This window comes from Muntiacus reevesi, chromosome 3 (genome assembly GCF_963930625.1).
Source record: "Muntiacus reevesi chromosome 3, mMunRee1.1, whole genome shotgun sequence".
Classification (NCBI taxonomy): domain Eukaryota; kingdom Metazoa; phylum Chordata; class Mammalia; order Artiodactyla; family Cervidae; genus Muntiacus; species Muntiacus reevesi.
The window spans coordinates 181,935,431-181,958,966 of record NC_089251.1 but is presented as its reverse complement, the minus strand read 5'-3'; the positions used below and the strand labels follow the sequence as shown (position 1 = coordinate 181,958,966).

The 23,536-nt window shown below is 39.4% G+C and overlaps 1 protein-coding gene across 3 annotated transcripts in view; it reads right to left on the bottom strand.

Annotated features, from left to right (window-relative positions):
* TXLNB (taxilin beta) overlaps positions 1 to 23,536 on the bottom strand; it is a 55,307-nt gene that overhangs the window by 14,287 nt on the left and 17,484 nt on the right. For all 3 annotated transcript variants that reach the window (XM_065931255.1, XM_065931257.1, XM_065931256.1), the window contains 4 exons: positions 21,869 to 22,039; positions 12,300 to 12,494; positions 10,443 to 10,562; positions 5,077 to 5,151 (listed from right to left, as the gene is read on the bottom strand). In XM_065931255.1, the coding sequence (XP_065787327.1) occupies positions 5,077 to 5,151; positions 10,443 to 10,562; positions 12,300 to 12,494; positions 21,869 to 22,039 (561 nt within the window). The remainder of the gene's footprint in view (positions 1 to 5,076; positions 5,152 to 10,442; positions 10,563 to 12,299; positions 12,495 to 21,868; positions 22,040 to 23,536) is intronic.

The window sequence follows — 23,536 nt, the reverse complement described above, 5'->3', positions numbered from 1 at the left end:
CAACAGTTAGAACTGGACATGGAACAACAGACTGGTTCCAGATCGGGCAAGGAGTACATCAAGGCTGTGTATTGTCACCCTGATTACTTAACTTCTATGCAGAGTCCTGTATATTGTCACCCTGCTTATCTAACTTCTATGCAGAGTACTCATGTGAAATGTTGGGCTGGATGAACCACAAGCTGGAATCAGGATTGCCGGGAGAAATATCAGTAACCTCAGATATGTAGATGACATCCTTATGGCAGAAAGTGAAGAACTAAAAGCCTCTTAATGAATGTGAAAGAGGAGAGTGAAAATATTGACTTAAAACTCAACATTCAGAAAACTAAGATCATGGCATCCAGTCCTGTCCCTTCATGGCACATAGATGGGGAAGCAATGCAAGCAGTGAGAGGCTTTATTTTTTGGGGCTCCAAAATCACTGCACATGATGGTAAGTGCAGCCATGAAATTAAAAGACATTTGCTTCTTGGAAGAAAAGCTATGACAAACCTAGACAGCATATTAAGAAGCAGTGACATTACTTTACCAATAAAGGTCTGTCTAGTCAAGGCTATGGTTTTTCCAGTAGTCATGTATGGATGTGAGCATTGGACTATAAAGAAAGCTGAGCACAGAAGAATTGATGCTTTTGAACTGTGGTGTCGGAGAAGACTCTTGAGAGTCCCTTGGACAGCACAGAAATCAAACCAGTCAATCCTGAAGGAAATCAGTCCTGAATATTTGTTGGAAGGACAGATGCTGAAGCTGAACCTCCAATACTTTGGCCATTTAATACCAATGACTCAGTGGAAAAGACCCTGATGCTTAGAAAGATTGAAGGCGGGAGGAGAAGGGGACAACAGAAGATGAGATGGTTGGATGGCATCACCGACGCGATGGACATGAGTTTGGGTAAACTCCGGGAGTTAGTGATGGACAGGGAAGCCCGGTGTGCTGCAGTCACAAAGAGTCAGACATGACTGAGCAACTGAACTGACTGAAATTTTAGTTACAAACATTCATAGCATATATGAAACAGAAAGTTTTCTAGGAATTGTTTAGCCAACTTAGGTGATTTGGCTTGGGAACTAATTTCAATTATTATTATAGTTTCAGAGAAATCTCCTGTCATCTTAAATAGATACAGTGAGGTCTTCTGAGATTAAAGACTGTGACTACTTGTCTTTAAGAGTTGACTCACTGATCTTTCCCCTTGGGTAGTATTTTGTGTCTGCAATGCTGTGTTTTGTTGATATTGCTGACTTTCCACATCTACCACCATCTTCAGCCTTATTGATCCAATGAACACTCTATTTGTAGCCACAGTTGTATTCTATTGATCATCTCTGACATTTACTCTATTGCCTTGGTTTGTATAATTGAAAGCCAGATGTCTCTTCTTTAAGTGAGAATCATGCCCCATACTGGCAAGCTATTGTTTTAGGGCTGAAAAGTGACTTCAAGCTAGGGAAACACAATCTGTCCTTTATATTTTCTTTGCTCAGACCATAGAAATGGGGACTACGATGTCTCCCTCCTATCAACCCACTCTTTTTAATTGTCACACCAAAGGAAGTGTTTGAGTGCTTTGCAAAATCATCTGTGATAGACATTGTTTAAGCTGGCTTAAAACTCAACATTCCAAAAACTAAGATCATGGCATCCAGTGGAATCAGTGGTAGATTTTATTTTCTTGGCTCCAAAATCACTGCAGATGGTGACTCCAGGCATGAAATTAAAGGATGCTTGCACCTTGGAAGAAAAGCTATGACCAACCTAGACATCATATTAAAAAGCAGAGACATCACTTTGCTGACAAAGGCCCATCTAGTCAAAGCTATTGTTTTTCCAATAGTCATGTATGGATGTGAGAGTTGAACCATAAAGAAGGGTGCATGCATGCATGCAGGTGTGTGAGCTCAGTCGTGTCCAATTCTTTGTGACCCCATAGACTGTAGCCCACCAGGCTCCTCTGTCCATGGAATTTTCCAGGCAAGAATACTGGAATGGGTTGCCATTTCCTCTTGCAGGGGTTCTTCCTGACCCAAGGATGGAACCCGTGTCTCTTGCATCTTCTGCACTGGCAGGTAATTCTTTACCACTGTGCCACCTGGGAAGCCCATAGAAGAGTGCTGAAGAATTGATGCTTTGGAACTGTGATTCTGGAGCAGACTCTTCAGAGTTCCTTGGACAGCAAGGAGACCAATCCAGTCAATCCTAAAGGAAATCAATCCTGAATATTCATTGGAATGACTGATGCTGAAGCTGAAGCTCTAGTACTTTGGCCACCTGATGTGAAGAGCCAACTCACTGGAAAAGACCCTGATGCTGGGAAAGATTGAGGACAAGAGGAGAAGCGGGTGACAGAGGATGGGATGGTTGTATGGCATCACTGACTCAATGGACATGAGTTTGAGCAATCTCCAGAAGATAGTGAATGACAGGGAAGCTTGGGGTGCTGCGGTTCATGAGGTGGCAAAGAATTGGACATGACTTAGTGACTGAACAACAACAGACTTTGTTTTTCAAGGTTTAAACTTTTAAAAAATATAGTGCTGATACTTTTCAATAGAAGCTTGTTTAATCATTATTACATGTAGGGATGTGGGGCCTCCATATTCTTCTTGATGTTTAAGTAATTATTAAAGTTTTGAAAATGCCTTGAAGGCAAAAGAGATAGACAAGAGGGTCCTTGCAGAAAGAGCCAACCATCATGGAAAGCAGAGTGATGGAGGAGGCAGGGTTAACTCTGTTTAGTACCACGCTTCTACAGCCCTGGAAATTCTCTGTGTTCATGAGCTAGAGCTGAACAGGGTCCTGAGATCATCTTTTCCAGTGGTTCTGAAGCTTTTTGGCAACTAAAGAACTTCTTTGTCTCATCTATCACTATGTGTGTCCTTACCCATGAGATACCACAAGTATTAACTCATACACTGATCAGTCATTAGCATTCTAATTAATATTATTGTTATCACTAGATTGTGAGTTTAATTAGGCATTTTTGGTTCTTTTATTGAGTAGTATATCTCTAACATGTAGAGCTATACCAAGCACTTAAATGCTCAGTAAATATTAGTTGAATTAAGTATGCTTATTATGGGGCAGGCACTGAATTAAGTGCTTTGCATGCACAACTTGAAAACAAACTTCATGTATTACATAAACTCATTTTCCTTTTATAAACTGAATCAACTATACGAATAGCTACCATCCATGCTGCTGAGTGAAGCTGTTATAATGTCAAAAACAACTACATTTTAGATAGCAGCTGCTGCCTCATATGCTGTTATGTTTTGGAAATACTGAAAAATAATGGGCCTCCAAGAGGTCAAAGGACTCCAGCTTGGGATCTTGGATACATTGCAGCATCCTTGTTTTACAGACCTGGAAGTTTAGGTCCAGGGAAGTTTAGGTGAATTGTACAGAATCAGACAGCTTCTCAGCAGAAGAGCCATCTGGTCCCTGGACTCAGCCCAGTTTTGAGGATTGAACAAGGAACACTGGCAAGTCTAGACCCTGGTTTCTTCTTTTCCAAACTTGAGGGAGTATAGGTGGGAAATTAAATCATACCTTTCAGGTCATTAAAGGCCTGTTTTCTGATACCAGCTGAATGCACCACTCTCTAGCCCAGAGTCTAAAGGTATTAACGTATTCTTCATTTAGTATAGAAGAGTAGAGATTGCTTTTAACAGATGTTGTGAACACTGAATATCTTCAAGTACTGTCTGTTGTATATCTCAAGGCTTTGTGCTGTGAATGGGACAGAGATAGAGCCAGAAGCCCTAACTTGATGCTCTGTATTCTCCCCTCCCCAACCCCTGCCCCATGACAGTCAGGTCACACCTCCTTCCCCCTGCCTACTTCTGGCTCGGGAACTGTCGCTGCCTGCCACCCAGCCCACACCATGAAATGATGTGTTCCATGACTGCCTAAAGGATGATCTTGGGTGTGTAACTTTATAGTTTAGTCTTTTAATTCTGAGTCCTTTGAATGTATTAATAGTGAAAAAATATATTGTTCAAACTTCTATGTAATTAATATTTAAAAACTGTTTTGGTATATTAGTGGGGAAACAAATCATCATTGTGTTTGGTAAACACTTTGGAAAAGTGTTCTTAGGAAGGTTAGAAATCAAAATGTTATCTTTGTTTTTGTCTATGCAGTGATGTAATTTGTGATTTTGCTTCTTGTTTTTTAAATTTTCTTTTAAAAAATAAATATTCATTGAACTTGTTCATACAATGAATAATTTTTTAATATTTACAATGGACAAGTATTCAGTAGTCAGCACATAAACATTTAAAAGTGAGTTATTCAAATCTTAATGCTGCCCAGTTTTGGAAGGCTTCTGATTTTCTCGCTTTTCGTGAATTTTCACTGTGTGATTTTACAGTCCCTTTAGCACGTGGGCATTTCTCCCAGCTGGGGAACTAGGACTCTGTGGCCCAGCTTATGGCAGGATGAGCAGAGCCGCAAGGGCCCCAGAAAGATGGGAGAAGTCTGGCTTTCCTCCAGAGCCAGCTGTTGCATGAAGCTTTATTTTTGAGCCTGCAATATGATTTCCCATAGTCTAATAAAAATACACTCATAACTACATGAAACCAAATAAAAATGGTTTATGACTTGTCCACCATTTCTGATCATTCAGCACTGGCAAGGCCAGCATGAAAATGTGGGTGCTGACTCTATTTTTCTAATTTCCTTTTATTGTAAATAATATCAAACAAGTAGGGACATTTTCAGTATTGGGAATCATAGATGGTGCATTTGCACAGGTTCCATCATGCCTTACCTTGAGAGGTTAGTGGGGGAGGAGGGAGAGAGGACCCGGCCACCAGCCTATTCTGGTTGACCCTCATTTGTATGTCAGCAGACCTTTTGACCAGAAGTTGTTGGTGCAGAGCATTTATTTTTCTTAGATACATGATAACACTGGGCCTTTATTTTTACTTAAAAATAGTAAATATGAAGTTATTCTCCCTTTCTAACTCCTGTCCCCATTTCCCCTCCCACGTAGAAGGCCTTGTGTAGACTACCTTCGGTTCACAACAAGGAAGACACCCCGCATGCATTGCTGTACCCCTACTTCACCTGAGCCTGCAGGACCGTCTCTTGTTCCTTTAGCACTTTAGCTTGAAGTTTCCACTCTGCTGCCTGGTTCAGCAGCTGTAAGGAGACAGAACGCATGGAAAGACTGTCAAATTGTCTTTTAAATTACCGTTTATTATAACTTGTGTGTAAACTTAATTGCTTGCTAAATAATCTTCTTAAGTAATTTTTGGGGAACTTTATAAAGAATCTCAGAAAACTAACAAAACAACTAGTTTTAAAGGTCTTATTCTCAGCTAAAAATTAGTGATTCTAATGGGAAAAAAAAAGAGGAAAGAAAGTCTCCAACTCGAGCATGAATCACACAAAATTCAACCTCCCACCAAATTCTGGACTCCTCTGTAGCAATTCTGCCCAGCTATCATTCAGCCTCTGCTTGAACAGTTTCAGATTATCCCTACCTGGGGCATTGTGAGCAAGGGTTCCTTTGTATTAAACCTAACTGTTCCTTTATATTAGACCACTATTCCCCATCATTGTATTCATCAGAAGCTCCTCAGGGGCATGTTAAAATGCAGATCCTTCTCAGAGAATATGATAGGAAGTGTAGGGTGTGATTAGAATCTGCACAGGGAGCAAATACCCAAGATGGTTTGGATATTGGTAGTCCATGGATTTTATTTTGAGAAACACTAGGTTAGAAATTTGACCTGTTGGTCCAAATTCTGTATAAAGTTTACAAAAGAAGGCTCATGCCTCTTCTGTAAGGCAGACCTTCAAATACAACCATGTCAAACACAATCAGAACGGAACTCATGGGTAAAATTGAAAAAGTTGTTTTGGCAATAAAATGACACACACATGTGTAAGACATGTTATGTTAACTTAAGATGTATATTCAAGTATCAGTTTTGATGTAGGGCTACAATTTTGTTTTGGATATGGATCTTCTAGTTGGAATTCAGAGGGTTTTTGTTTTTTACAAAAATTATATCCATAATATGCCATATAAGACTTATAGTTTTTTTAAAAATCAATAGTGCTAGAACCTGAAGACCTAAGATATTTAATTTGTAAAGCAGCTTGATTGGATAATCCTCTTGGAGTTTTACAACTTTCTTCCAGTCTTTTATATCTGCTTGCATCCAACTTGGCAATCATTTATTTATTTATTTTTTCTATTTGCCTACATCTAGGCTTTCGAAGCATTAAAGCATAGTTTTTGTAGAAACAACTTTTTGACACTTATTTCATGAGTTTATATATTATTCTGTTGATTTACATAATGCAAAACCAAGGATAACTGGGAAAATAGTTGGGAGCAAAGATCTGACTCTTGGAGTTACTTAGCTTGGGCAACCATGTTTAGATACTGCAGAGTGACTAACTCGCCCCAGGATCCAACATGCTGTGAGCATCTGTCAGTATGCTTACAGAGAATGGTGAATGTCATGGATCACCATCATCAGTCAGTCAGTCAGGTGGCTGTCAGTTAAGAAGTTCCTATTTTATTTCAAGATAGGCTGGTAGAAATTTTTTCCTTTTTGTTAATCCATATTTTAAAAAAAATGTTCATTTTTGTTATTAGAACCAAAAATAGTAAAATCGGTATTTTTAAAAACTTGGAAGCATCTTTTCCTTATCCAAGTTAGTCTTGACCTCTCCATTTATAAAAGGGGGTTATATCTGTTTCTCCATGCCTCTTAGTGAGCAGTGAAGGTTAGTTAGTCTAGAAGTGCACTGTAAGAGACGGCTGAGGCAGCTGCAGTGCAGAAGCCCTGCGGCAACCCCTCTGGTCATCTGAGCTGTGTGGCAGCAACGTACATAGTGGGCTGCTGATATGGTGGGCTGCCCCCCCTCAGGGGCCCTGATATGATGAGTTATGATGAAGAGGGAGGAAGAAGACTGCCTGTTCTTGGGATGAAAAACCCCATACCCCAGCTCTGATGTGTTATTTTAGCACTTTCAAAATGTCAGAGTGGAACCCAGGAAGATGACCAGCTTTGAAGAAGTGAGGGGACTACCTTTATTTTTTAACAGAAGCAGAATATATTGAGAAGAGGTGGCAAGAATGCATAGAAGAACTGTACAAAAAGATCTTCATGACCCAGATAATCACAATGGTGTGATCATTCACCTAGAGCCAGACATCCTGGAATATGAAGTCAAGTGGGCCTTGGGAAGCATTACTATGAACAAAGCTAGTGGAGGTGATGGAATTCCAGTTGAGTTATTTCAGATCCTAAAAGATGATGCTGTGAAAGTGCTGCACTCAATATGTCAGCAAATGTGGAAAACTGAGTAGTGGCCACAGGACTGGAAAAGGTCGGTTTTCATTCCAATCCCAAAGAAAGGCAATGCCAAAGAATGCAAAAACTACTGCACAATTGCACTCATCTCACATGCTAGTAAAGTAATGCTCAAAATTTTCCAAGCCAGCCTTCAACAGTATGTGAATCGTGAACTTCCAGATGTTCAAGCTGGTTTTAGAAAAGGCAGAGGAACCAGAGATCAAATTGCCAACATCCTCTAGATCGTTGAAAAAGCAAGAGAGTTTCAGAAAAACATCTATTTCTGCTTTATTGACTATACCAAAGCCTTTGACTGTGTGGATCACAATAAACTGGAAAATTCCAAAAGTGATGGGACTACCAGACCACCTGGCCTGCGTCTTGAGAAACCTGTATGCAGGTCAGGAAGCAACAGTTAGAACTGGACATGGAACAACAGACTGGTTCCATAAATTGTGAAAGGAGTACATCAAGGCTGTATATTGTCACCCTGCTTTTTTAACTTATATGCAGAGTACATCATGAGAAACGCTGGGCTGGAAGAAGCGCAAGCTGGAATCAAGATTCCTGGGAGAAATATCAATAGCCTCAGATATACAGATGACACCACCCTTATGATATCTTTAACTGAAAGTGAATAAGAACTAATGAGCCTCTTGATGAAAGTGAAAGAGGAGAGTGAAAATGTTGGCTTAAAACTCAACATTTAGAGAACTAAGATCATGGCATCCAGTCCCCTCACTTCATGGCAAATAGATGGGGAAACAGTGTTAGACTTAATTTTTTTGGGTTCCAAAATCACTGCAGATGGTGATTGCAGCCATGAAATTAAAAGATACTTATTCCTTGGAAGGAAAGTTATGACCAGCCTAGACAGCATCTTAAAAAGCAGAGACATTACTTTACCAACAAAGGTCCATCTAGTCAAGGCTATGGTTTTTCCAGTGGTCATGTATGCATGTGAGAGTTGGACTGTACAGAAAGCTGAGTGCCGAAGAATTGATGCTTTTGAACTGTGGTGTTGGAGAAGACTCTTGAGAGTCCCTTGGACTGCAAGGAGATCCAACCAGCCCATCCTAAGGGAGATCAGTCCTGGGTGTTCATTGGAAGGACTGATGTTGAAGCTGAAACTCTAATACTTTGGCCACCTTATGTGAAGAGCTGACTCATTTGAAAAGACCCTGATGCCGGGAAAGATTGAGGGCAGAAGGAGAAGGGGACGACAGAGGATGAGATGGTTGGATGGCATCACTGACTCAATGGACGTGAGTTTGGGTAAACTCCGGGAGTAGGTGATGGACAGGGAGACCTCACTTGCTGCAGTTCATGGGGTTGCAAAGAGTCAGACACGACTGAGAGACTGAACTGAACTGAACTGAACTGAACCTTTCTTTCACTTATATCTGCTGTTCTGCTAAATCACTGGAGGAAAAGAGGGTATCATTTTAGTTTCTTGCTAAGATTGAGTTACTCCATGTCTGGCCCCTAATCTCTCTCACAAGAATCTTTGCCTGGTTGTTCCTCTGTTGTGCCTCATATATTAAATCTGAAGGTAGTGATATTCTATAGGAAGCATAGTTTACCTGAGGTTAATTACATATAAATAATTAATAAATGCTTTATTTCTTCCTTTGAGAGCTAGGTTGTGAGTGGATTTAATAAATTAATCTTTAAGAGCACATGGACATCTGATTGAAATTATGCAGTGTCCACCAGGTTATGTTTTCCAAAATTCACTCTTTTATTGTCATGTTTGAAAACCAAAGTTTTAAAAAAATTATTATCTGACAAACTGTAGTGATTGCAGTCTGGTTTTAGGTAAATGCAAAGCTTGTGATCAGTTGTTAAATGGCCAAATCTGAATGACTGGTCTGTTGTCTTTCCCCAGCAGCAGACATGTGCATTAACTCATGCCTCTGAAACACACCTCTGAGTGTGATGTACTGTCACAGACCTTGGGATTTGGGGACAGATGTACTGGAGATGTGGCCAGCATAACCTGGTCACTTAGCAGTGTGTGACCTTACGCAAGTCACATATCCTTTTATGGGCCTCAATTCTCTCATCTGTTTTGGAGTGTTTAGGGTTAATAAGATATCAGTTAAAGATATCACTTGATTTCTTAAACCAAAACTCAGGAGTCATCCTTGATTCTTGTGTTTCTTCACTGTCACCATCAACAAGCATGGCCTGTTGGTTTTATGTTAAAAACTTAACTTTTATCCATGTCCAGCTCTCCTTCTCTACTGCCACCTCCCCAGTCAAAGCCATCATCAGATCTTGCCCAGATTGCTGCCTAGCTCTCTTGCCCCTCTCTAGTTCACTTTCCACCTATGAGCCAAAGTCACCTTTTACAGATGCAAAGCAGATCCTGTCACTTCCTTTGCTAAAACTACCCAGTACTTTCCCATTATATTTAGAATAAAATTCAAACTATATTTCAAGCTTACAAAGCAATACAGTTTGCCCCTTGCTTACCTCTACAGTTTCATTTTGAAAATTTCTCCCACTGGGGCACCTACTCTTGCTACCCTGACCTCCTATTTCTGGAGTACGCCAAGCTGGTTCCAGCATTAGAACCTTTGTCTCTGCTATAGACACTGCTGCTGGGGCCCTTCTCTCTGATTCCCTGGTCATCAGGAAGGGAGCAGCTCAAGCATCCTTCACTCTAGGAGGCCCACCAAGTCACCTAGTCTAAAGGAGGCCTCCTCCTTCTGCCCCTTTGAGGTTCCTCCTCACTTCCCTAGTAGCACTTATTATCTGAAATTATCCTTCTTTCTTTGCTTGCTTATTTATTGCCTTTCTCTTCCGAGTTAGACTCTAGTCTCCATGCTGGGGTGTGGACTTCTCCCTCTTGTTCACCACTGCACGCCCGCACCTGGAATGGTGCATAGCTCACGAAAGATGCTTGCCAAAGGTTTGGTGAATGGATGCATGATACAATGTTACAGTGATAGGTACAGTGTTTCCTCCTGGGCTGGCCAGGGTCATTCTCCAGGGAAGCTTAGGCTCCTCCTCCATCGGTCTAGTGCTCTATGACCGTTACCAAAAACATTCTCAGGGGTTCTCTGACCCCAAGGCAGACCAGACAAGCACATAGATGCATATGATAAATACATATTCCTTTTCACGTTTGTGTCGCTCCTCTGCTTCCTTCATCATTTCTTGTGCCTGCTCAAGTTTTGCATCCACTAGCTTCTGCTGCAGTTCTCTGTGTTTAAATATTTTGTCGAGGTGCTGAGGAAAAATAAAGTGCACATATCAAATTGAGTTATTATTGGTGCTGAAAAACATGTATAAAAAAGTAATATTGATATAAACATGTGTTCTCTAGGTTTTAAGAGTTAAAAAGAGGGGGACTAAATGCATTGGCGTCACTTATGGTTTTATACGAAAGTCATAAATTGGTGGAGTCTCCTGCATTTTGCACTGCATGAAAGTGGCTACAAAAGGTGGAGGTGCCAGAGTTCAGCAATGCAACACCAAAAGGTCCCAACAGTATTTTTCTAAATATGACAACTGTTAGATATGGCACTAGTTACTATGCTAGGCTCCAAAGACAGTGATGTATATCGCAAGGGCTGAATTCTCTACATGCTTGCCTTAAGGGTGGTGGGGAAGCCTTGAGGTAACAGTCTGTGGCCCTTTGTCTGGGACTGAGGCAGGAGCCCCCTGACATCAACTCTGTTGCTCTGGTGGGCAAGCAAGGCTCAGGTTTGCAGATGAATTGATATGCAAATATGCTACTGCCTCCTCCACACATTTTGACCAGCTAACTACCTTGGTAAAATGAAGCTTCCTACTCCACCTCAGTGTGGAGAATTTCTTGGTCATTAGGGGGTCCCATTGACAAAAGGACATGTAGAATTATATCTTTGGGCTTTATCTAGAAACAGTCCTAGGGATATACAACTGGTCTACCAGGTCATTCCCATACATGATCTCTCTGCAGAGTATGGGCTTTTTTTTTTTTTACGCTCCTTCCCTTTTGTTTTTTCCTGAACCTCCACTTTGGAGCAGGATTGATCTTTGTGACAAAATAAAATGGTAGCATGGAATTATGGCCTACTGTGAGACGTTTCTTGATTTACCGAACTGCTATATCAGTTTTTTTCCCTTGATTAAAGCTTAGCATGTTGTCAGCAGAGCTCCTTTGACTGTGTTATATTACATTTTAAGGCAGAGATTTAAAATTTTAAGTGAGATGGGAAAAGGGATATGACATATCAAAATCCAGAGGGTGGCATCTGGAATCTTCAAAACATATTAAATATTAAAGTATAATCTTGGAGTAATGAAAGATCTTTACAGTCCCCCAATGTAAACTATTGATAACAAACTCTTTTGACTTTTGTGACTGTGGATATGTGATTTAATCTTGTGGCTTCTGCTTCACATCTATAAAATGTGGATAATATGTTATTATCTAGTACACAAGATTGTTGAGACAGTTAAATGACATACTGTATGTAAAGTATAATACTTAGCACATTGCCTGGCACAAACTAAGTATAAATAACAATACCATTATTACTATAATTGTTATATATATATACTATATAATAATAGTATACATATTATTATTTGTGGGGTATATACAATGCAGACTTTTAATTTCGATGACATGGTAATTCTTAAGAGGGCATGCATGAGGTATTTCTTGGTTCTGTAGAGAGAATTTAAAAAAGGCTGAGAAATATTATTTTTTATTTTCAAGGATAAGTCCATTCATGTCCTACCCCTTGTTTATTGCCTCTGCTTTGCAGTGTAGAATCACTCTATGCTCTATGACTTTCAGCCAGGTATTTTGTAATATCATCTGTTTTTATTTTGTATAGTAAAAGAAGTCCAAACCTAAATATTGATCAGTTGAGAAGGCTGGCCATAACTTTGTTATTAACCGACCTCCCAACCTTCACAAACCAGACCCAGATCTACATGCAGTGTTTGTAAGTTGTCTGATGTGGTTCTCACCTCCTCTCTGAGCTCATACTGATCAATGATGCTTTTTAGTTTCTCTGCAAGCTCTGTGTTCTCCTGACAGAGCTTCATGTTTCGCTCACTCTGCTGCTCAATCTGGGCCTGGATATCCGTCAGGGTGTTCTGGAAATGACTTGTGATCTCCTTCCTTTTCTCTTCTTCCTCACGAGCCCGCTGAAGGGTTTCCTCCTGCAGAGAGAATGCACGCTCTTGTTATGCTGGTTTATAAGCCCCTAGGTTCACAGAACTCAGAGTTTGGTCGATGAAGGGAGAAGAGTGTGCAGGGTAAGTAGGATATATTTCCTCAGTTCTCTAGAGGTAACATTGCTCAGCCCCAACATAAATGTTTGAGCAAAGGTTTCAACTGTGAATACACGGTCACTCAGAGCAGGTGCAGCAGGGGCCTTGAATTTGATAGCTGGTGACAAATAATAGACTTGTTTTAAAGACAACAGGTCCCCTGCTGAGTGAATAAACTGCAGTGTTTCCTAACAGACTTGCAGCCTGAAGGTTCTATCTCTTGGTTGTGGCCTAGAAAAAAGGATACTCAGTCTTACTGATTGATGGGATGGATCACGTGTTCCTTTAGTTTGGTACAGAAAGAGGAACAGCAGATCTTATGTTCCTCTGTAAAAATGATGGCGTATTGATCATGTAATTGTATTCGCCAAGTTTTGTAACTATAAGTGATTACAATATATATTTTTTTCTTATTAAAAATAAATGTCATCCAAAAGCTTGAAAAGAAAACTAAGATAGCCATATATGAATTACAGCAATTCAAAAGTATCAAAAAAATCTTAGAAAATATGCTGGGTATTTTTTCAAGGAACAATCATCCCATGAGTCACACAGAGTAATTGAAATATTCAGTGTAAATTTTAAATTTGAAAGCAATATGACGTTTCAAATCTTCTTTAACTCTAAAATGAAACATCTAATTTTCCCTTCTTCCACTTTGTTAACATTGAAGAATTGAAAATTAACTTTTATATCATTTCTGTTCTCTTTTCTCCTAAATCAAAATTCCCCTTTCATTGCTAACTACTTACAATGTACCCAAATTTCCCCCATATCTATATTGAGAACTATTTGCTTTGTGCTTATTCCTGTCATTCTTTTAGAATAAAAGGGTTTAATCTTCTACATACACCAAAGATAGAGACTCTGCTGACAAGTGATACAGACATTTTAGGATCCCTTTATTTCTGATTAATTTTATTATGAAAGCTTCCTTCATTGTTGGCAAGTAAAATTATACTGCATTTAGTTGCCTATCATGATCAAATTATGTAACAGGATTTTTAAAAAGAAATACTGATTGAAACAAGTAATTGTGCAAGTCTTTATTATGATAGTAGAATAATGTGATCAAAATAAAAGCTGATGCTGGAAATACATGCTCTGAAAATATTTTAATTTATCATTAGATATCCCCTTTCTTCTACAATATTGATATATTTTCTAACTCTGACTCCTGATATCAGAATCATAATTTATTCATGGTATACACATTTATTGAGTGGAAATTTCTTCAGCTCAGTTCAGTTGCTCAGTTGTGTCCAACTCTTTGAGATCCCATGGACTGCAGCACGCCAGGCTTCCCTGTTCATCTCCAACTCCTGGAACTTGCTCAAATTCATGTCCATCGAGTCAGTGATGCCATCCAACCATCTCATCTTTTGTCATTCCCTTCTCCTACCTTCAACATTTCCTAGCATCAGGGTCTTTCCAAGTGAGTCAGTTCTGCACATCAGGTGGCCAAAATATTGGAGCTTCAGCTTCAGCATCAGTCCTTCCAATGAATATTCAGGACTGATTTCCTTTAGGATTGACTGGTTTGATCTCCTTGCAGTCCAAGGGACTCTCAAGAGTCTTCTCCAGCACCACAGTTCAAAAGCATCAATTCTTCTGTGCTCAGCTTTCTTTATGGTCCAACTCTCATGTCCATACATGACCACTGGAAAAACCATAGCTTTGACTAGACGGACCATTGTTGACAAAGTAATGTCTCTGCTTTTTAATGTGCTGTCTAGTTTTGTCATAGCTTTTCTTCCAAGGAGCAAATGTCTTTTGATTTCATGGCTGCAGTCACCATCTGCGGTGATTTTGGGGCCCAAGAAAATAAAGTCTGTCACTGTTTTCATTGTTTTCCCATCTATTTGCCATAAGTCATGGGACCAGATGCCATGATCTTAGTTTTTTGAATGTTGAGTTTTAAGCCGGCTTTTTCACTCTCCTCTTTCACTTTCATCAAGAGGTTCTTTAGTGCTTTGTCACTTTCTTAGGTATATTTCTTAGGGATACCTAGAAGAAATCTGTACTTCCTAATCTGGAGAAATTAAGTATCGGAGATGTTATTTCACTGAATTTTGAATACTAACACTTACTATATGTCTTTCACTAAAAGTGATTACAGTCATCTGTTAAACAGTTGTTGAATATACATATGATAGTGATTCTCTCCTTATTGTTCCTGATTAACTTAGAAGTTGACAACCTCCTAGTTGTAGAATTATAGTCCATGATTTAAATATTATTTGCATATAACTATTCCATCCATGAATGAATGAGTAAATGAAAGGACCATCCCATGCTACCCAGCAAGGCTGAGTTTTTCACTGGCCACTGGCTAGAAAAAGAAAGTATATCTGTTAACATGGCATTAAACACATGTCAAACCATCATAGCACCCTATCCTGGCCCATAGAATGGCATCTTGCATTTTACATCACACTGTTTTTCAATGAGAGAAAAATAAGTCTACTGAAATCATAAAATTTGATTCCACTAGTAAAGAAAAGGCAAAATGGTTGTCTGAGGAGGCCTTACAAATAGCTGTGAAAAGAAGAGAAGCAAAAAGCAAAGGAGAAAAGGAAAGATATTCCCATTTGAATACAGAGTTCCAAAGAATAGGAAGGAGAGATAAGAAAGCCTTCCTCAGTGGTCAAGGCAAAGAAATAGAGGAAAACAGCAGAATGGGAAAGACTAGAGATCTCTTCAAGAAAATTAGAGATACCAAGGGAACATTTCATGCAAAGATGGGCTCAATGAAGGACAGAAATGGCATGAACCTGACAGAACCAGAAGATATTAAGAAGAGGTGGCAAGAATACACAGAAGAACTATACAAAAAAGATCTTCATGACCCAGATAATCATGATGGTGTCATCACTCACCTTGAGCCAGACATCCTGGAATGTGAATTCAAGTGGGCCTTGGGAAGCATCACTATGAACAAAGCTAGTGGAGGTGATGGAATTCCAGTTGAGCTATTTCAAATCCTGAAAGATACTGTGAAAGTGCTGCAGTCAATATAGCAACAAATTTGGAAAATTGAGCAGTGGCCACAGGACTGGAAAAGGTCAGTTTTCATTCCAATCCCAAAGAAAGGCAATGCCAAAGAATGCTCAACTATTGCACGATTACACTCATCTCACACACTAGTAAAGTAATGCTCAAAATTCTCCAAGCCAGGCTTCAACAGTATGTGAATCGTGAACTTCCAGATGTTCAAGCTGGTTTTAGAAAAGGCAGAGGAACCAGAGATCAAATTGTCAACATCTGCTGGATCATCGAAAAAGGAAGAGAGTTCCAGAAAAACATCTATTTCTGCTTTATTGACTATGCCAAAACCTTCAACTGTGTGGATCACAATAAACTGTGGAAAATTCTGAAAGAGATGGGAATACCAGACCACCTGACTGGCCTCTTCAGAAATCTATATGCAGGTCAGGAAGCAACAGTTAGAACTGGACATGGAACAACAGACTGGTTCCAAGTAGGAAAAGGAGTATGTCAAGGCTGTATATTGTCACCCTGCTTATTTAACTTATATGCAGAGTACATCATGAGAAACGCTGGGCTGGAAGAAGCACAAGCTGGAATCAAGATTGCTGGGAGAAATATCAATAACCTCAGATATGCAGATGATACCACCCTTTTGGCAGAAAGTGAAGAGGAACTAAAAAGCCTCTTGATGAAAGTGAAAGAGGAGAGTGAAAAAGTTGGCTTAAAGCTCAACATTCAGAAAACCAAGATCATGCCTCTGGTGCCATCGCTTCATGGGAAATAATTGGGGAAACAGTGGTCAGACTTAATTTTTTGGGCTCCAAAATCACTGCAGATGGTGATTGAAGCCGTGAAATTAAAAGACGCTTACTCCTTGGAAGGAAAGTTATGACCAACCTAGACAGCATATTAAAAAGCAGAGACATTACTTTGTCAACAAAGGTCCATCTAGTCAAGGCTATGGTTTTTCCAGTGGTCATGTATGGTTGTGAGAGTTGGACTGTGAAGAAAGCTGAGTGCCGAAATATTGATGCTTTTGAACTGTGGTATTGGAGAAGACTCTTGAGAGTCCTTTGGACTGCAAGGAGATCCAGCCAGTCCATCCTAAGGGAGATCAGTCCTGGGTGTTCATTGGAAGGACTGATGCTGAAGCTGAAACCCCAGTACTTTGGCCACCTGATGTGAAGAGTTGACTCATTGGAAAAGACCCTGATGCTGGGGGGGATTGGGGGCAGGAGGAGAAGGGGACGGCAGAGGATGAGGTGGCTGGATGGCATCACCTACTCGATGGACATGAGTCTGAATAAACTCCGGGAGTTGGTGATGGACAGGGAGGCCTGATTTGCTGTGATTCAGGGGGTCACAAAGAGTTGGACACGACTGAGTGATGAACTGAACTGTATAAAGAAAACACAATCATTTGGGCAATGTCTGAGGTAAAATTTTCTTCATCATGCACAAAATTCAAAGTGAAAATTAACAATGCAAAGAAAATTGAGGGACAAAATCTGAAATAACTAGGAAAACCACTTTTCAGGAATCACTGTGCATCTTAAAACCAGTGCTGTGCCTGGCACACAATCTACGGGTATTCCGTAAATGTTTGTTTAATGAATCAACAAATGCCATTAATTTACACATAGATATATGAATAGCTTGGACCACATGATTCCTGTAGTCCTTTCCACATTAAAATTCAGTGATGTTCTGATAACAAACCCTGCTTATTTCTTTACTAAAATCATATTGCCTGAGACACTAATTTCTTACAAGGTGGGTCTTTTGGTATAATTTGAGGCTCAAAATAGTATGTTCATTGATAAAAAGGAAAATATCTCAATAAAAAGATAAGAGCTGTCAAGAGAAAAATAGTCTATAAGAAAGAGCAAGGTGGAAATTCTAGAGTTAAAACTTACAAAATATGAAATGTAAAAACCACTGGGTAGGCTTACTATAGAATAGAGATGACAGAGGACAGAGTCAGTGAATATGAAGATAGGTCAGTTTGAAGTATCTGATTTAAAGATCAAGGAGAAAAAAGATTGATGAAGAACATGAAGTGAGACTCAAGGACCTGTGGGACAGTATCAAAAGATCTAACCCACATGGAGTTAAAATCTTAGAAGGGGAATGGGAGAGAGAGAGGGAATGGGGCAGAAAAAAATATTTGAAGAAATAATGACTGAAACTTGCTGAAATTTGGTGAAAGACATAAGTTACAGATATAAAGTGAAAGTTGCTCACTCGTGGCCAACTCTTTGTGACCCCGTGAACTATACAGTCCATGGAGTTCTCTAGACAAGAATACTGGAGTGGGTAGCCTATCCTTTCTCCAGTGGATCTTCCTAACCCAGGAATTAAACCAGGGTCTCCTGCATTGCAGGCAGATTCTTTACCAACTGAGCTATCAGGGATATAGGTATAAGAAGCTCAACAAATCCCAAGTAGGATAAATATGAAGAAAGCCACACTTGGGCATAAAGCATAATTCCAAAAGTCAAAAATCCATAGAAAAATCTTAAAAGTAGTCAGAGATAAATGACATCACATCAGGAGAACAGTAATTCACATTATAGTTGATTTTCATCAGAAATTGTGGAGGCCATAACCTATGAAAGACTGAGTAAGAGAAAGAAAAGGAAAAAAAAATTCTTGTCAAGCCAAAATTCTTTATCCAATGAATATAGCCTTAAGTCATAAAGCAAAATAAAGACATTTTAAAGATAAAAAGCAAATAAAAGAATTGACCTATACTATAAGAAATACTAAAGGAAGTTCTTCAGGCTGAAGGGAGTGACACCAAACAGAAATGTAAAGTTTCAAAAGAAATAAAAAGCATCAGAAATGGTAAAATCTGGGTTTGAAAAAAGACAGTTTTGCCTTGAATTTTTAAAGGACTATATGAAATTGTCTAAAGTAAAAATTATAGCATTGCCTCAAGAGTTTTATAAATTATATAAATATAAAGATAGGGAGCAATAAAGAGACTTTCTATTTGTAGCATTTCTACATATTATATGAAGTGATACAGTTTGAACTCCAGGTAGACTGTGACAAGTTAAGAATATCTATAGCAATCACAGAACAACCACTAAAAGTGGAAAGAGATATAATTAGAAATCCAAGAGATGAGATAAAATAAAAAGTTTAAAAAATTTCCAGTAATCCAGATAAGGCAGGATAAGAGCAGAGGAAGAAAAAACAGATGTGACAAATAGTAAATAAATAATAAAATGGAAGACATATCCAACCACTCCAATAATTACATTATATTAATGGACTGCTACTTCAGTTAAGGGGCTTCCCTGGCGGCTCAGTGATAAAGAATCCACCTGCCAATGCCGGAGTCCCAGATTCCTCCTGGGCCGGGAAGATCCCCTGGAGAAGGAACTGGCAACCCACTCCAGTATTCTTGCCTGGGAAATCCCATGGACCGAGGAGCCTGGTGGGCTACAGTCCATAAGGTTGCAAAAGAGTCAGATATGATTTAGCAGCTAAACAACAACAGTAATCACTCCAGTTAAGTGGCAGATATTGTAAGAATGAAAAGAAAGAAGGCTCAACTATAAGGGATGCATTTTAAATAGAAAAGCATAGAAAAACCCAGGTTGAGAATAAGTGAATGGAAAAAGATATACCATGCAGGCAATGAGTAAGAAAGCTACAGTGGCTAGATTGATATCAGATAATGTAGACATTCATATTGATGAAAGTCAGTTTATCAGCGAGACTTAGAAATCACAATAGTATACATATGTTGTATTAATACTTCAAAATATTAATACATGAATCCAAAATTGACATAATTGAAAGAAATAGGCAATTTCACAATTATAGTTGGAGATTTTTTTACACCCATCCCTCAGCAATTGATAGAGGAACAAGTCAGAAATTCAGTAAAGACATAAATTCTCTAGAGTTAATTATTACTTATGTAGTGTTACACCTAACTTCTGAAAAACAGAAATTTTTTCCAAGTGCATTTAGTATGTTCATCAAGATAGACCATGTAAAGGGGCTATAAAAATTAAATGATACTTCTAAATAATCCATGGGTCAAAGAAACAATCTGTAGGGGAGTCAGAAAATGTTTTGAATTTGAGTTCTGCTTTTGACAAAATATTCATGACCTTAGACAGCTGATTTTGATTGATCAGTCTCAATTCCTTCAATAAAATGGAGATACTAACTCATAGTTTTTGTGAAGATTGGGCAAAATAGCATATGTAAAGCACTCAGCACAAGTCCTGGCATAGTAATACTACTTAATTCCATTGTCCACAACTGGAAGTCATTACTGAGGGTGTGCAGACATATGTACAGGGTCTCCTGCCACTTCCATCATTCTGTCTTTGAATGTTATCCAAAGCAACTACACCACATCATTCCATCCACATCATCAAAGGAGATTTAACTTTTATCTCCTTAGGCTACACCACTACTGAAAGCTGGGAGATTTATGTAGGTACAGAGTGCTATTCCTTGATTACATATCTGAAGTTGAGGATAATGCCCCCATTCCCATCTAACTTGAGTTTTGATGGTCCCAGGGCAATGATTAAAGAGATGCCAGAAGTCCATCTTCTACAACTCGTAATTTGAGAGTTAAAGTTCATCACCCTGGCATTTCATTTCCCAAATATCAAAAACTGATTGTGGGGGTGGGAAGAGCCTCAAGAAGGAGGGGATATAGTATGTGTATATATATACATATATGTGTGTGTGTATTCAGTTCCTAAGTCGTGTCCAACTCTTTGCAACCCCATGGCCTGCAGCACCTCAGGCTTCCCTGTCCTTCCCTATGTCCTGGAGTTTGCTCAAATTCATGTCCACTGAGTTGGTTTTGTTAGAACTCTCCACTGTGACCCATCCATCTTGGGTGGCCCTGCATGGCATGGCTCATAGCTTTGTTGAGTTACACAAGCCCCTTTGTCACGATGAGGCTGTGATCCATGAAGGGGATGTGTATGTGTGTGTGTGTGTATACATATGTAGTTATGACTGATTCATAATGTCATTTGGCAGAAACCAACACAACATTGTAAAGCAATTATCCTTCAATTAAAAAAATGTGAGATTAACAGACGATGTCAAGAACTGTGTGGAATTTTAATGACCTGAGCTTTTAGTGACCAAAGCAGAGAAAGCAGTGGAGGTGGTGAGAGGCAGAGCGGTAATCAAGGGCCATGTAGGACCTCATCCACCACACTAAAGGTAGTGAAGAGCCACTGAAATGCTTACGCAGGAAGATGGCCAGATTGGCATTTTAGAAGGATCCTTGTGGCAGATGGATTGGAGAAAGCAAGACTGGAGGCAGGGAGACTGCACCTCTTAAAACTGATACCAAAATAAATCATTTTCTTTTTCTAGTTCAAAAAACCCCCAATTTTGGAATATGAGGAGCCATTATCTGATTCTATTTTTCTTCCTAATTCCATTGTACAAACTCAGCAATGATCTTAATTTGTAAAGTATCTCATTTTAAACATAGGTAATAATTATATCACAGGAATATTGCTGTCTGATTCTAGTTTGTCAAAAGCTTTAGGATCTTCAGCTGGAAAGGGGACTGTGGCTGCATGCAGTACTGTCTTGGAGAACTCTGCATCTTGCTTCATTGAGTGGAGCCAGTGTCTGTGTGTAACCAAATTAGCCACACTGCTAGGGCTTACACTGTGATTAATGAAGCCCATGCAAACTGACTGAAGTGATCAGTCTATTATTTTTAGACTGAATAATTAAGCTTAGAGAGCGTCAGTGTTTTTTCGAGTAACTTATTTTTTCGGATGACTTGACATTTTAGCTCTCAATCTTCCCTTATTCTGTCAGTTAGCTTTGTGTCAATTTATTTCATGTCACGCAGATTTCATTTTCAGACAAAAAGTGTTGAATTTTTATAAATTTGTATTTTAAAGAGTGGAACTATGGTCCACCTTAAAAAACAAAACAGAACAAACTCAACATAAAGAGGAATAGCACACATTTTACTAAAGTTCTACTAGTCACTGGGTACCGCATGAGCACCTTACATATGTGTTCTCATTTAATTTTTCCCTGACCACACAGTGACTTTGGTATAATCCCCATTTTATGGATGAGGTAACAGGCTTGGGTGGTAAAATAATTTATTGCAGGTCACAAGTGAGCAAGTGGCCGGGCTAGTATTTGAACCCAAATCTCTCTGATTCTAAAACTCACACCACAAATAGCAGAAGCCTGTGCCTACAAAGTGTGCAAGAAAGTGTGTTATTTGGGGCCTTGGTGACACATACCTTCAGTGTCTTGTTGTGTCTCTGCAGCTCCCGGCACAGACTCTCCAGTTTGCTTCTTGCGAGGATAGCTCTGCTGTGTTCACTTTGTAACTGGTCCTTTTCTTTTTGGATCTGTGCCTGTTTCTTTTGTAGGAGTTTTAACTTCCTTTGCTCAGAGCGATGTTCATCCAGCTAGATGTGGGGGTGCAAATGTGAAAGAAAATGGCAGGAATCTCTGTTGAGTTGATAGGAGCAGAAAAGGAAATGCCTAGAGACCACCCTCTGGTTGTTTGGAAAATTTGTTGCTATCATCACTGCCCCTCTGGAGTCACGTGAACTTCATGAGTGTTACCATGGCGATACTTGTAGATATGATTTAAAAGCATAACATTTATAGGTTTTTCCTTTATCATTATTATTATTGATCTCTTTTACTTTGATCTTCTTTTCAGTAGCCTAGAAACAGTTTTATCTTTCTTGAGTCTAATGAAGCCAGTCAGTATAGAAAGGCAAGTTTCAGAATTCATGATAATGCATTGCCTTAGGAAAATGGTCAGTGGTGTGTCTGCATGGTTTACATTTAAATTTTCATAATTCTTTCTCAAAACAAGCTTTAGCAGCTATTTTTAAAAGTAGAAAAGTGAAAAGCAGCCAGTAAATAGAAGGTGAAGTGTGTGGATTATGAGAAAGGGGGAGAGGAGCATGTACTCCTCGACTATTTAAGGATTGATGATCTGTCACCAAAGTTTCCAAAATAGCCACTGCACAACTCAACAGCACGCAAGGGAAGTATCTGTAACAGGCCGTGCTCTCTGCCCATCCCCCACACCCTCCTTGCTTATGGTGGATAAATCATGACACTTATTTCTGCCGAGCACAGGTGGGGCCTCCTCTTGCAGCAGCCACAGCTAAAGTATCGAGGGCAATACGGAAAATGAAACCAATGGACTCCTGGACTTTTTGTCTCAGGATGCTAAAGTTCTGAACTAGGGGTTGCCGGGTAAAATGTAGGACACCCAGTTGAATTTTAATTTCAAATAAATAGGGAATAAGTTTTTAGTAAAAGTATATTCAAAGTATTGCCGTTTGCTGTTGGTTTACTTGAAATGCAAAGGTAACTGGGCATTCTGTATTGTTATCTGGTAAATTTGGCAACAAATATTTATGGAATTCTAGTTGGAATGGGATAGTGTGGATTCAGCCTCCCCTATTCCAACTAGAATTCCATAAGTATTTGTTAATATAAATTAAGCCTCCAGAACTGCATACTGGGAGTAGGACTGGGATCTGACAGTGTGACCATGAGCAAGTTGGAGCCTGTTTTTCAGAGCCATTTCCTCCATTGGACTGAGTTCCCTTAGAATCTGAATGGTGCATAAGCCAGGTGGGTACTCCCTGTGATAATTATCTTGTTGGCCAATGAGGAGGAAAAGGCCTGGAAGTTCATGGGTTCTTCTGACTGCAGGTGCCCCTGGTGCATCTCAGAGCCAGATACAAATGGATACACACACACACACTGTAAGCCCTGATATGTGTCTTAGTTAGTTACCTTATCTTGAAAAAGCATTTGTTCTTTCTGAGCTGGGTGAACAGGATTGTCACACTTTCTTCAGTTCACATCTTATTTTAATCTTTTCCTCCCTCCCTCCCTCCCATTACACTGAAATGTCCATGGTAAACCTTTGCCAG